The sequence below is a fragment of the Larimichthys crocea genome, chromosome XIII (genome assembly GCF_000972845.2).
Source record: "Larimichthys crocea isolate SSNF chromosome XIII, L_crocea_2.0, whole genome shotgun sequence".
In the NCBI taxonomy this organism is placed as follows: domain Eukaryota; kingdom Metazoa; phylum Chordata; class Actinopteri; family Sciaenidae; genus Larimichthys; species Larimichthys crocea.
Genome location: NC_040023.1, coordinates 33,851,221 through 33,865,559, shown reverse-complemented (window position 1 = coordinate 33,865,559; position 14,339 = coordinate 33,851,221). Strand labels below are relative to the sequence as shown.

The 14,339-nt window shown below is 41.5% G+C and overlaps 2 protein-coding genes across 6 annotated transcripts in view; one reads left to right on the top strand and one right to left on the bottom strand.

The window, feature by feature from the left end:
* rgl2 (ral guanine nucleotide dissociation stimulator-like 2) overlaps window positions 1-6,869 on the bottom strand; it is a 28,535-nt gene extending 21,666 nt beyond the window's left edge. For both annotated transcript variants that reach the window (XM_027287193.1, XM_027287194.1), the window contains exons 1-2: window positions 6,358-6,869; window positions 4,280-4,446 (exon numbers count right to left, since the gene is read on the bottom strand). In XM_027287193.1, the coding sequence (XP_027142994.1) occupies window positions 4,280-4,438 (159 nt within the window). In that variant the 5' untranslated portion in view covers window positions 4,439-4,446; window positions 6,358-6,869. The remainder of the gene's footprint in view (window positions 1-4,279; window positions 4,447-6,357) is intronic.
* A 3,185-nt stretch (window positions 6,870-10,054) lies between these two features.
* Window positions 10,055-14,210, top strand: LOC109140764 (uncharacterized). Of its 4 annotated transcripts, XM_027287183.1 has the most exons (6): window positions 10,055-10,373; window positions 10,915-10,979; window positions 11,516-12,544; window positions 12,847-13,002; window positions 13,233-13,325; window positions 13,423-14,210. In XM_027287183.1, exons 3-6 carry the CDS (start codon window positions 11,528-11,530, stop codon window positions 13,735-13,737), a joined length of 1,581 nt encoding a protein of 526 aa, XP_027142984.1. In that variant the 5' UTR covers window positions 10,055-10,373; window positions 10,915-10,979; window positions 11,516-11,527; the 3' UTR covers window positions 13,738-14,210. The 4 variants fall into 4 exon arrangements, with proteins under 4 accessions (XP_027142984.1, XP_027142985.1, XP_027142986.1 ...); XM_027287184.1 differs by lacking the exon at window positions 10,055-10,373 and having other exon boundaries at window positions 10,456-10,979; XM_027287185.1 differs by lacking the exons at window positions 10,055-10,373; window positions 10,915-10,979 and adding an exon at window positions 11,078-11,105.
* The last annotated feature ends 129 nt before the right edge of the window (window positions 14,211-14,339 follow it).

Here is a 14,339-nt window from a genome sequence, read left to right as displayed (position 1 = left end):
TTTTTTCCTCATGTACCATTGTTGTTGCCACTTTATTTATGTTCTTTTGAAAGATGGGGTCTTCTCTTAGGGCCATCGAGCTCTCCTTTTTCTTAAAGTTCCCCCACCCCCAGCTGCATGCAGGAAGTGCATAATAAGTGGAGACAAACACAGGAAGCAGGACGTGCTGTCGTGTTGCGAAGCTATTTTTCTTCCCCTTCTCCTTCCATCACAAACCCAGGCTGCCTCTCCTCCTGAACCACTACGTCAGCCATTGCACGGCACCAGAAAAGCAACAGGCAGGAAGTCAACTCTCCATTTCTCTTAAAAAACAACCAGTTCCAACCTTTTTCCTTAAACAAATCCATGTAGTTGGACTTCCGCTGTGCCGAAAAGCTTTGACTTTGAACAAATACACACACCGCTGACGCCCTTATTTACAACTCTACAAGTCTTTCCACCAAACAGGGGGTCATAAATACATCTTCTGAAGCTTTATTTAAAGATAACCATTGTTTTTTTGGAGTGGTTCACAACCCCGACCCCTTCCTTCCTATCTTTCTTACTGCTCCTCTTCTCACGCTTTCATCTCTGTATCCCTTGGTGCCCGTTATCTATCCTCTTTCAAGTAAAACCCCATGGCATCACAGTCAAATCTGTTCTATTCCCCTTGAAGGAAAAAATACTCCTGTGGATAAGATTACTCTGTTTCTGTAGATATCATCGGTTTGTGATGTTTTGCAAGTTGGTTTGAGTTGGTCTCGAATTTTAGTGCGCAAACTTTGGCTTTTCTTTTCATTTCTACGTTAGTTAGTGGACAACCAAGATCATGGGCGTTCATTTTCTGTTATAACCATCAACACTCTTTAGGCTTTCCTCAAGCTCCTGGGACTTGGCTGCAGGGATTTCCTCCCATTCAGCCACATTAGTGTCACTGATGCTGGGTGATAAAGTGCTTTAATACCTGTAACTTCGAAAAAACCAACAATCCGGCACTCACAGCCGCTTCACGCAGTGACTGGCCAGCTGTGCGGAGGTGAAAAGGCAAGGTTTTAATTTCTCCCTCCGGCTTACACGTACATCCAAATAAAGCACTCTCAATAACAATCCAGGACTGTCTGAGGATGTGCTTTATTATCCTCATATAAATGATGGTGGACTTTTTTGAGAACAGCTTCACCTTCCAACATGGTCAGACACACGACCTTTGAACTGGTTGTCTTCTGGTCGCATTCCAGTTGATCCCAAAGGTCTTGGACGGGGTTGAGGTCAGATCGAGTTCCTCCTCACCAAAATATTAGATAAGCAGCGGGAATGAATGGATCAAAAGTCAAACAGTGGTAGTAAAATAAACCCTGGCACACTGTCTAAGTTGCGCTAACGTATTTATTTACAACATCTGAGTGCTAGACCTTCATCACGCAAATGGTGTGTGACAATGAGAATCATCTTGAATAGGGAGTAGCTGCATAAACACCAAACATCAGTGTACTATATGACCGTCTCCAATATCATAGCCTACACTTTCTGAAATATTACCGCCAAGCTGGAAGCACGTTCTTGTGTACGTGATTGGTATTATGATCACAGCCCCAGGCCAAAAGGACACAACAGTATGTGGACATGGACATGTCAATATTTTCCCTGCTTAATACAACCACCAGAACTGGAAACTGTCCACTCACATCGACGTGAAGAACACATCAGCCAATCGTTCAAATGGACGGTCTTGTAACTGTATTAGTGCTCTTGTCTACTGAGGCTTCCTTCAGTATTTCTTCCTTCTCTGTGATAAACAAAATGTTGAGTTTAGAGCAAGCGTCAGCCTCTGTGGTGCCTCTCCATAAGCCCCCATATTAAAACATGTTTACAGCCTGGTACAAAAAACAGTTTTGGTCTCTATAGCTAATTTCCCCATTACTGTACTGAGGGTGGATTTTGTGCATAATTAACAGCATGGCTGCTCTGATTGACAGTAAGTGGCGTTACAGATGGCTTATTGGGAGCGCCTAGGCGTCATTCAGCCCGCCTCCGGTCCACAGATGATCCACGTCTTTGCTGATATGTAGATTAGCAACAGTACGTCCAACATTGAGAAGGCAAGCGCTGCATATTTTCAGCTTCAAAATAGTCACTCATGCGTGTCCATTCTTTATACATTTATTCTAAAAACACTTCACCAACCTTAGAGATGTTGTCTAACCTTTGCAGCTGCTTTTGAAACACTATTCTTTGAAACCTCTGTCGACATTTGGTCTGGGAGTAGAAAAACACACCTACCAAGTACTGAATCAATTTCTGTTATCTGTTACCTGCTCTATCTTGATTTTCATCTCAATCGATAATACCGAACTCGAAAACACAATTTGTTTCTTTAACCTACAAGCCTCGTCGTCAACGCGAGGTTGCCACTTCATGCATCCTGACTCACACATTCAAGTTTCCCTCATTAAAGAATGAGCAAGTGGCCGTATCGGATTCCACTCGACAGACTGTCCTTGGAGACAGCACGTGATACTGGATACTGTTTATAGGGAGAGCAGGTGTACACCGCATCGACCAGCCAAACCGCCACATGCATTATTTACTGCAAGGTCCAGCAGCCGCCATGTGACATGAGCACGGAGGAAGTTTGCTCATTCGGAAAGAGAGTCAGCGCTACTTCTTTTTTTAGCTGCAAGGTGTTTCTTGAGGCCCCGGTGTGAAGTAAAACCAAAGAGCCGTTCGCAGGTCATGTGTGGGGCAAGAGACTGGGTCAGTAGAGCATCATGACTTCGGGAAAATGTTTTGTCACCAGTATAACTGTTATTTAGGTCTGAGAGGGTTTAGTGCAAGAGAGAAGAATTCAGCTGTAGATATCAAAAATAAAACGGAACAATACTTTGCAAGTGAAAGCTAAAAATACAAAACACCACAACTGTGTGTGAAGCTCACATTTCTGATAAGGCTCAACGAACCTCACAATCAATTCAGCAAACATTAACAGAGGTCAAAGGTTGTGGGAATTTCAGCCGAGCCATGAACCTTACAACTTCCTCAAACCTTTGTCAATGTTACATGTGTTAGGCTGGAGTCAGTGCATCTCGGGGACAAACTGCAAACATGTAGAGACCCGATAAAAGAAACACAAGAGTAAAAGAAGACTCTTTAGATGACTCTACTGACACACTGATGGCATATTTGAATGCTAATATTTGATAATTAGCAATAAAGACATAGTAAAGCTGTGGCTGATGTCATCAATGAATGTCCTTAGTTTTGCAGGTCATGAACCAAAATATTAGATGCATTTTGACATGCTGTTGGCAAGTCAAGCAAGTGAAGTGTTGGCATTCAGAGAGTCACAACCACAACCGCAAAATGAGCCGAGTCACTGACGGACTCTGATCCTTTCTGTCCGATAACATTTGTAAAGTCTAGAAGAGCTGCACAATTAAATCATTTTATACCCACTTAAGTTAACAGAGGGGTAAACAACAAGTCTCTAGTGCATTTGCTCTATCAGCCACAACCCTAACCCTGCAACGTGGAAGCATTTGTGGAAAATCTGCCTGGGAATCAAACTTTCTTTTTGGCACCATAAGCCTACTGAGCACCTTCTATAAGAACGAGCAGAGCACCCACCTCTAACTCTGTATCCATGATGCTGAGCTGCAGAAGCTAGTGCATAGCCCGGGCATTGCGCCATGACTTTGGATTTCTATTGACATCCTTAGTGCCGCGCTGTCACTAAAAACTAATGCATTAGTACAAGCGAAGATCTGTTATCACGCCATTTAAGTTGAAAACACTTCACTTCATCTGTAGTTTGTTCTGACGCTGCTGTGTTTTGAGTCTGCGCCAGCATTCCTTTGAAAAATGAATTCAATTTTTCCTCCGCGTTGAATTAATTCAGTTTATGGAAAATAAGTATTTGGGTCACACTGGTGGATAAATAGTAAATACACAAACGTCTTCGTTTCTTTGTCTTTCTGCCCGATTCACAATGACTTTATTCCCTCAGGGTTTTCTGAAAGCCAGCCGACCACATCTGCTGTTTATTTCCAAGAAGCTTGGTGCTCGAACGCAGCTCGTAGGACTGCTCTGTTAGCTGTGTCGGCCAGAGAAGCCATGACAAATAAAAAGTTCTCCTAATCCCCTCTCAGTAGAAAATTTAATAAAGTAGGTGGTAGGAGCTTGTCAGTACTCAAATAACACCACAATGCAAGCTTGTGAGAAATAACTTCATATCGCTCTGCGTTACACGCTCAGGTGACAAAATGATGGATGTGTTTCAATGAGGAAAGAGAAAGACACTCACCTGCGAAGTTTCCAGTTCATCGCTGCCGCTCCCCCTCCCTGATTGGACGCTCGGAGCGCCACCGTCAGGCGGCAAGGGCCGATAGCCAATGAGAGGCACCTGGCTTGACTCCACCCCCGGCAGGTCATAACCACCTGTTCGCATGTTACGAGGCAGCATGGTGCCAGCTGCCACGGACAGGAAGAACACAAGAAAGGAAGTGTTTTGTGGTTTCAAGCCGTTCAGGAAAACATCTTGAGAGTTTGTAGGGATTGAATAAGTGATTACATGTTCATTAGTGTTTGTGATGACATAAAGTAACAATATTCTTTTATTCTCTTTATGAATAACCCTAGAAAAGAGCATAGAGTCAGGAAAAGAGCTGGCTTCCTGTGTGCAAAAGAATTTTAAAACTATTGTTTTAGGGCCAAATTACACTTCTCATTTGTTCCTCTCTGCATAATAAACTACCAGGACCACTGAGATCTCCTGGGACACGTCTGCTTCTTCTGTCCTCAGAGTCAAAACCAAACTAAAAACAAACTTGCAGAAATCTTGAGGTTTGCTTCGACTTTCAGTTCTTTAAAATTGAAGCTTGTCTGCAAAATCGTCTGCTCACCACTTCCTTTTATTAAATCATATCGAGACTGATTTGCTTATTTTATTCGGTTAATGCTGTGTGTGCTATTTGTGTTTCTGTAAAATCAGCTCGTCTTCAGGGATAGGTTCACAAGTCAAGTCTATCTTTAAACAACAGTCAGGTGCATGTGTGAATATTGGACAGGTTTCAAAAACACACATGCCAGTAAATGTATTGCTGCTTTAATTTCAGTGTTTGAGTCTCTGTTTGTAACTAACTAACTAACACTGGACAGAATACCAGGTCCAGTTTGGCTTCTAAAAAAACAGTTTCAGTAACATCTTAGTGCAGATTCAGGACATTTCAAATTAAAAGCAACACACTACAGTAAGCTCGGAGGCCATTTCGTGAATAATTTGTTTAACACATTCATTGTGCCCCATACAGCAGGTCAGGATTTGCATAGCAACCCCTCCTTCCATTTCCCTTTCCCCTCTTCGGTATTTGGATCGGCCATGAAGATAGAAATCTAGTAAACACTGTTTCAGGAAGAGAGGTGAAGCAGGGAGGCAGAGTTAGACGTTAAGGAAATGTGAACTCTTGACACAGTGATGCAAGCCCGATCCACTTTAATGATAAACCACCGTCGAGCAGGTAGCCGCATTAGATGTTGACAAATGCTGTGTTTGCTTTGGAGTTTCTTTTTTTTTTTACTTGAGCCAAACGTGCCGTCAGCTCAGGCTGCTGCTTGTTACTGAAAATCCACACAATCAATCCCCTGAAGACCCCCTGTCGACTCTCAAAGAAAGAGCAGGAGCTAAAGAGCTTCACGTGTGATATAAAAATGTGCTGGCACTCCCAACTTTCCATTGTGCTTTTGTCTCCTGCAGCTCTGAAAACGTTTTGTGCAACACTCGGCTCTCTCTCCTCGCCGTCTTGGTTTGTATATGATCTTGATTTTAAAAAACTCATTTGCAACGTGCACCAGAGAGAAAAAGACACATGCATGCAGGCCTGCGGGAGGGAAACAAGTCATAAACAGTGCAGTTTATGCCACTGACCAACGGCTATGCAGAGCTCTGAATGCCTCCCATTCACCGCCTCTGACCAGAGCAAACAGCCCACATATGACTGAGGTGTACACACACACACACATATACAGCTGTAACTAGGTTACAGTTAAGTCACACCCTGTAATGCTCCTTTTTTTTCTGCACAATAAATGCAGCCATAGGGTGGTGCTGCAGTTATGTTCAGTCCTAATGATAGTCCCTGTCACAATGTAGGCTGGATGATGAGAATAAAAGCATGACGGTACTGTAAGGGCTGTAAAAGTTTGTGCGTGCTGACACTCCTATCAGAGCGCACAGGAGTGACAGACTGTGACATTTATTATTATTTTTTGCTTCCTATTTGTGAGTCACTCAGTGACATGAAGGCCTGTTAAAAAACAATCAGCTGATAAAAAAAACAAAACAAATAGTGGAAGAGAAATGAGGGAAGCTGTAATTCAACTTACAGATCGCCAAGTGTCATTCGCAGGATGTGTGTTATCCAGACTGCTGGTGCTGGTGCTGGTGGTGGTTAGGGGGTGTGGAGGTGTTCCAGTGCTGGTGCTGCTCGCTTGGATCGTTGGCCGGGCTCAGCTGAGGAGAGTCGCACCCATCTGTACCACCGTCACCGACGACAACGACGAGGGGGAGCTCCGTCCTCCGCCTCGGCCCCCTCCTCCACCCTCTGTCTCTCTCCTCTATCAGTCTCCACACACACGCTCGTCTATCCAGACTTCAGCAGCTGATAGCGGCACTTAGTTCAGGCTGCAAACTCCCTCTCCTCTCCTCTCCTCTCCTCTCTCCTCTTTTCCTCTCCTCCCTCTCCTCTCTCTCTCTCTCTCTCTCTGGCGTCGCAGTTCCTGTATGTTGTGCACTCAGCGCTTTGGCAACCGCTCCGTCTCTCTGGGTGGCACACACACACACATACGCACACACACACGCACACACACACACTGTGTGTGTGTCAGGATACTGTACACCACACCGGCTTCAATGCACAGCTCCTCTGGGGAAATGTCACCTCAGGGACCTGGGGGGGAGATCTCGCGCATTTCCTGCACGGTAGACTCGCGCGCTTGCACGAGAGCACGCGCATTTAACCTCATGCAACCTAACCCTTAAATAAAACCAGCAACACTGAACTCATTTGTGAACTTTGTAACTTTATTCTAGCACATTGGTTCATGTTTGCTGCAGATAAAACCTAAAAAAAAAATCATGCAAATCCTGATTTTAAATGTAATCCTAATCCTAATCTTAATCTTAAACTCAAACTCTAATGCTCAGGTGACACTTAACAAGACCCCTAAATCAAAAAGCCCACAGGTTAACATTATAACTTTATACATTTGTTTATAGCCTAATTCTAATCATGCAAACCCGGATCCAAAATCTTAAATTTTAAGCCTAATGTCCAATGTTAAACCTAATACTCACACTTAATATGATCCCTAACACTATTTTTTACTGTTTAACTCCATTTATGAAACCTCATACTCATATTTGGTGTAAACTATAGAGCGGTTTACTCCTTTATTTGAAGGTTATACGCAAATCACTTTGCAGCATATCCTTTTATGCACAAACAAGTTATGAGCATCAGTAAATACGATGCGTTGTTATGGATTGAATTACCCAGCAGTGCATTAAAAAGTTAAAAGTAGCTCCACCGTGACATATTGAGTAACATAACGTTTTGCATGCAGGACTTTTACTTGTAATAGAGTAGACAGCTGTGTTTACTGACAGTTAGAGATCTAAGTACTTATTCCACCGCTGATGTCAATGTGAAAATATCACTCAACATGTTGTACGCGTAGTAATACTGAACCTAAACTCAAGCCCAAATACTCAGATCACACTTAATAATTCCAATTTTACTGATTATTTCCATTTATTATACTTTACTCTCATATTTAGATGAAGGCATGATGCCATTTTACTCCTTCATTTGACAGCAATCACTTTGAAGATTGTCCAAGAGTACATTAAAAAGTACATAAACAGTACTTCTGCTTACTTGCATGCAGTACTTCTTGTAATAGAGTATTCTTAGACTGCGGTGTTTACTGACAGAAAAGGATCTCTAACTCAGGCCCCGATACTCAGATAACCCTAATCCCAATTGATTTCCATTTCGGATACTTTATGCTCTTTATAAAACAAAATTGTATATTTTATTTCGTTCTCTCACAAGATATGAGCATCATCAAACCTGATGCATCATTAGGGATTAAATTACCCAACAGTACATTAAAAAGTCGCTCCAGTACTTTTGCTTAATTGTAAGTAAGATTTGCATGCACAACTTTTACTTGTAATGGAGTATTCTTAAACTGTGACTAAATACTTATTCCACCACTGATGTTAACGTCAAATGAAGCCAAAACATCACTGAAATGTTGTACGCCTGCCTGTCCAAATCATAATACAACACTTAATAACAACCCTGATCCCAATTTTACTGATTATTTCCATTTCCAAACACTTTATACTCTTACTTAACTACATTTGAGAGAGGGAAACGGAGCCTTTTAGTACTTTGTCTGGCAGCTATACACTCTAATCACTTTGCAGAATATCCTTTTATGCACAAAAAGTTACGAGCATCATCAAATCTGATGATGCATTGTTATAGATTGAGTTATTCAACAGTATAGTAGAAGGTTAACGGCAGCACTTTTGCACTGAGAATGTTGTTCGTCTGTGAAGCTGTGAGAAAAAAAAAAGCAGGACACCTTAACCATGACGACCATGTGCATTACAGGAAGTTTAAATATAGAATTTTCGTCTCACTTGCACACAAAGTAGAAAATGCATGATGACATATATGATGTGATATAATATAAACACATCATATTAGGGTTTCTTTTTGGCCAAGCAATGCCTCTGACCTGTGACCTCTCCTCACACTGCATGAGCTGTGAGAGGTTCAACCTCAGACTGACGTTCTGTCCTCACATTTAAATCATGATGAGGTGAAACTCTGCAGCATTTCATAACATAAAAAGCAAAATTTTGGACTTATGTTGCAAATCATATCATATATAACACCACAGACAACTAATGGCCTTGAACTGACTGACTGGCTGGGCTTGCAGTGCAGTTGTAGTCCTTGTATTTGCTCGCCACCTAGCGGCGACAGACAGAAACAGGCACTTTTAACACTTTTTTCTTTTTTCTTTTAATCTGCCAGGGGCCATTTTGAACCGCACGGCGGTGTTACCTCACGGTTGGCTGGTGTGAGTAATGTGTAAGACACAAATAAAACGAGAAAAGACACAAACACGGAAGAATAAACACATAACACCTTGAATTGGATACGTGCCTGTAGTCCGTTAATTCTCCCATGAACTGTGAGTACAATCCACCGTGGGTTATAATTAAGCTCCATGTGACTGTGAAGCAGTCGTGGCCTGGTGTTTGTCTTTGTTTTGAAGCAGTAAATAGGTTTTTTATTTTTTATTATTTCTTTTGGTAATTTCATACTTCAACAGTTGATCTTATTAAAAGAAACAGTCTCTCTACATATCTGAGAGGTGTAATCAGAAGCAGACCTGTTTCGTGTGGACAATATTAATATTTCCCATCACACATTTACATCACGTCCTCGTGACAGGATGACCCTAAAGGATGTCACATCTGTCCTCCAGATGTGGTGGTTAGGATGTTTGTCCACTTTGGAGTTGGTTTCCAGTAAACGGTGTTTTTCCAAGAAAAAGAAGAAAAATATGAATCTGTTTTGATTTTTTTAAGGTGGAATAAAACATTTCATACCTGTGATGTGCCACCCTGAAGCTGGCTCATGTTGCACTGATAAAGAAATCAAACACACACCAGTGTGTCCGGCTGATAATCAGTATTGATAAAGTGTTTGCTCTCTCTCTCTCTCTCTCTCTCTCTCTCTCTCTCTCTCTCTCAGTTTAAAAAGAAACTTTTCCCAAACTTGGCTGGTCCCTCTCTTGTTTGAGACCAATTAATGAGGCGGCTAAACTCATTAATTGGCCACTTAATTGGGCCCTGTCGCTGCGCGCGCTGCTTCCACTGGCTCTTAACGCACAGCCAAACCACCCCCCTCCTCTCCTCCTCTCCTCCTCCTCTCCTCTCCTCTCCTCTCCTCCTCTCCTGCTGCCAGACATCACAATCCCACACTCAAAGAAATGAAACATGGATGTTGCTGGCATTAAATAAATCTTTCAAATTAAAACTACTAAATGTGTCCATGTTTGACGATTAACTAAAGAGAATTTCATTTTATTAACCTAACACCATTAACTGTTGGGATTACTACACCTTGTTGTGTAAAATCAATGAAGCTGTATTTAATAAAGCTGGTTAAACTGCCTGAAGGCTGTCCCAATGGGCTTTCCGTACTTTCTTGCACATGCTCAGTAAGGCAGAAGAAGTAGTTCGAATCTTTCGTGGTCTGGCCTAGTCTGGTGACTGCAGTCTTCTACAACCACCACCATCCTCCTGTTTTTTGGTAAGTTCAATAATTCTTTTAAAATATTGAACGAAACCGTGCGTGTACTGCAACAGACAATATGTATTTGTATGTAATTTTATACATGTCGTCAGTGGCGGATGGTGGCTATGAAATGGCTAGCCCAAGCCTTTTAGTTGGACACGCGTGCCTGTGAAAATCATGATATGCAAGATTAATAAATTGTTTGGCAGACAAAACAAGATTAAAAGTGTGCTGTATAAAACGAGGGTAAGAGTGAAACGATATGCGTACACACATGCGGTTTCTGTGTCCGCCAAACATTCAAAACAAAACAACGCAAGTCAGATGACCGAGACCCACGTGGGGCGCGAAACCCAGCGAATCAGAAAGGCGCAAGTCACAGTGAAGGTCCAATAAGGATGCAGCTCGAGCTATCTTCTACAATGTAAACAAAAGGTGCATCCGCAATATTATTAGTCTTACTGTAGTTTTTCACATTCTGACCTTGCACTCTAGGGACAGTGTTTGTCATTGTATGTAGTGTGTGTTAAAAATTGGGATCTACTTTGGATTTCAGATTCCCATGTCATCTCAGAGAGTGGCTCTTGTAATGGATGTGAAGACAGCGGCTCTACAGTAGTGGTGAGTATTATTTTGAGGGGTTTATTACTTGGAAAAAAAGTATTTGTTTCTATACTTTTGAAAAGGTTTTTCTGCTATTCTCTGAAATGTAAAATTCAACGCTCAAAAGATTTGTGCACGTGACAGGTAATATGAAATACAAACTGTTTAATGATTTTTCACTTATTAAAGGCACACCATATAATGTTTTTCAAGTTAATTAATCACCTTTACAAGCCAACCAATGCTTAAATTATTCATTACTAGGAGAATAAAGACTTTTCTGCCCACTGTCTGTGGGCCCCACTTCCAAGGAAACACTAGCTGGATACAAAGTTTTTTGTGAGAAAAGAATGAGATGTATTCAAACTTGCTTGTTGGACCTTTAATGTTCATTAAGTTCAATATTCATTACAGACTCACTTGGCATCATTCAAAATACAGAAATATGAAAAAAATTCTCTTTAGAGCACAAAGCTTTGAGTAATTACTGGAATAATATTCATCACCTGATCCTTATTATCACTCTTGGTATGGAAATGTGCTTTCATTTTCAGATTGAATACAAGATGGCTGCAACCCTAAGGGTCGTGCTTGGAACAGACGATGCATCCAAATTGAGACTTCCAACTGGAATTCCTGATTCAGTCGAGGACCTGAAAAGAGAAATTACAAGACAGTGTGGTTTGTCAGGAAACTTCAGACTACAGTACAGAGACATTGAGTTTGACAATGAGTTTGTTAATTTGTCCTCCACTGCTGAACTGCAAGACAAGAGCACTGTTAAAGTGATTTACCTACCAAATGAGACAGACATGAGCCCTCGCCATGATCCATCCTCTGTACCTGAAGAACTGGATGAGGCCTCTTCCATTTCATCATCTCTTTCCACTGCAGACACCGACATACTTTCCTCCCCTGGATCTACCTCTTCAGGTCCATCGCTGCGTTCACAGCCATGGCCCCAAACCTTCCCAATACCTCAGTTCAGTTATGAGGTAGAGGTTCAGCTGGAGAGGGCCAACTGCACTCACCTGAGCAGTGGCACACTTCTTAGTCCCAGTGCCAAACTGAAGTCCGACATCTTGGATAGTTTAGCATCAGAAATCATAAAATACAAAGTGTACCCTTCCAGTGCGGAGTTTGATACCGTGGCAGAGGCACTTATAAGGAAGCATCCTTGTTTGAAGGAGCAGGGATCAGTCTGTGGGTACTATGGGTGGAAAATAAGTTTAAAATACAAAATGGCCAACTACCGCACCAGGCTGAGGGGCATTGGCTGTCCAGAGTTAAGCATCAATTCGATGAAGGGAAAGCATGGCACCACTGGCCAAAGTCCAAACCAGGTGAAAAAGCCACGGAAAGCGGAGGTCAACTACTGTCCTGACTTTCCGGTGGGGGAAACAAAAGAGTCTCTTGAGGAGGAACGGCAAGCACTTCTTTTAGAGATAAAGAAGAAAAACCAGCAACAAATAAAAAGTAAAATGGGAAAAACATTTGCCTACCGAAGGCAGGAAATTGTTATGGACATGCCCTTCATCACTGAGCTCAAAAGCAGGTGGCCAGCTCTGTTTTCTGAGAGTGAGGTAATGCGGAATTGATCCTTATTTGGTATCTGATATGTTGTGCATATAGTGGTTAAACTCTGTTGAAAGTTTGTTCTAAAACTAAGCTAAAACTTTTTCACGGCAGACTAAAGTTAGACTATGTAACTATTTTGATGAGGCTTTTTTCCTACGTTCTCCACAACTGATTTATGACGCCTCACTTAAGTCATTCATTCTGTCAAAGGGGAATATTAACAATGGGCTAATGCCCCTTTTTATGATGATATTCTGTACAACAGGTTTTAATCTTGAAATTTCATTTTGCATTACTTCTGTTTTAGGTAAATGCAGAATTTACCCGCATCACCACTGTTCCACTTCTGTCCAAATTCATGTCCCAGCTGGATGGATACTCTGATCGCTTACTGAAAGTGTTCAGAAAGAAGGGGGGTGAAGCCGGACGCAAAATCAGACTGATCACGGCAGTCATGGACAAGGTATAATTGTATTATGTTTACCTTTTTACCTTTTTTTTTTTTTGTCTAGTGTTATTTATTTATAGTGTTATTTGAACGGGACATTAACTATCACTGAGTAGATTTTGAAGGAGCAGCCTTCAGCACAGATTCTCATCCTTCAGGTAACCCTTGGTCCCAGAAAGGTTGTAAACCCCTGCTTTGTATTGAGTAAAAGTCTGTCTCTCTGTCTCTGTCTCTCTCTCTCTCAGGATCCTAGGATTGAGAGGCGCAGAGAATGTGTCATCAAAGGACTTTGCATCTATCTAAATGAAGAGCCTGAAAGCCTAATAAAAACCTACCTGGTAAGTTGTAATACAAAGTATGAACCTTTCCTTAATAGTCTCTGATGTTAACATGCTACAAATCGAAATTGATGCTATGTTTTCACCTCATTGCCAGGATGCCAGTTCTGATGCAAGCCATGGAATGGAGGCCATCGTCATGGGGATCTATGTCATACAACATGAGGGAGCAGAGCCCGATGAAGATCCAGAAGATGTAGGAGTCATAATTGAGGGAGTCAACGTTTTGCAAGGTCTCAGGAATGTGGCAAATGGATGTGTGCTCCTGCTCGGCCTCATTTACAGCTTGAATTTGAGCTACCCAAAGGAGCTGAAGCACACGTTTGAATTCCTTCAAAAAGTGGTGATGGAGTTGGATGGTAACCGACTTTCCCAAAAGGTGCAGGTCCTCAAAAACAGACTGCTTGAGTAATCTTTTCAACTTGTTTCAAAACACACACACACACACACTAGCTTTATCTCTATCTTTCACATACACAACACAATGACTTGGATGAGGACTATTCTACTACTTCTTTTCATGGGAGTCCATGAACGTCTTCCTTTATGTGCTACTGATTTGTGAGTGATTGTTTGTAGATTTGTTCAATTGGGTAGTTTTATGGAGGTTGGCTTATCTGTATTACTCATCTCTGCCATACCAAGTCCGTTTGTAATTTCCTTGTTCGTGGCATTTGACATGGTAACATTTTGATTTGACTTTTTTATGGGGGCTGTTTTAGTCATCTAGATTTTAGTAATCTTAAAGTGGCCAAATGCAACTTCAAGAGTTGACAATTTTCTTTGTATTAGTACCGGTATTCCGAAAGCTGCCAAATTGTGATTGTTAAAATTATAAATAAAAGTGGGTTTAAAGAATTCAATTTTGTGTCATTTATTTGAATATTGATAGTTAAATTGATAGAACAAGATGGTACAGCTTAAATGCAATTATATTTAGTTTATTAATTTCAATGTAACTTTGTTCAATAAGTCCAACATAACTTTGTTCACTAAATCTAATATGACTTTATA

Excerpts from the sequence above, each read along its gene's own strand:
- LOC109140764 (XM_027287182.1), top strand. The coding sequence starts at position 11,492 with ATGGAAATGTGCTTTCATTTTCAGATTGAATACAAGATGGCTGCAACC. Across the intron at positions 13,003-13,232 it reads TCACGGCAGTCATGGACAAG|GATCCTAGGATTGAGAGGCG; the intron begins GTATAATTGTAT and ends TCTCTCTCTCAG. Across the intron at positions 13,326-13,422 it reads GCCTAATAAAAACCTACCTG|GATGCCAGTTCTGATGCAAG; the intron begins GTAAGTTGTAAT and ends CCTCATTGCCAG.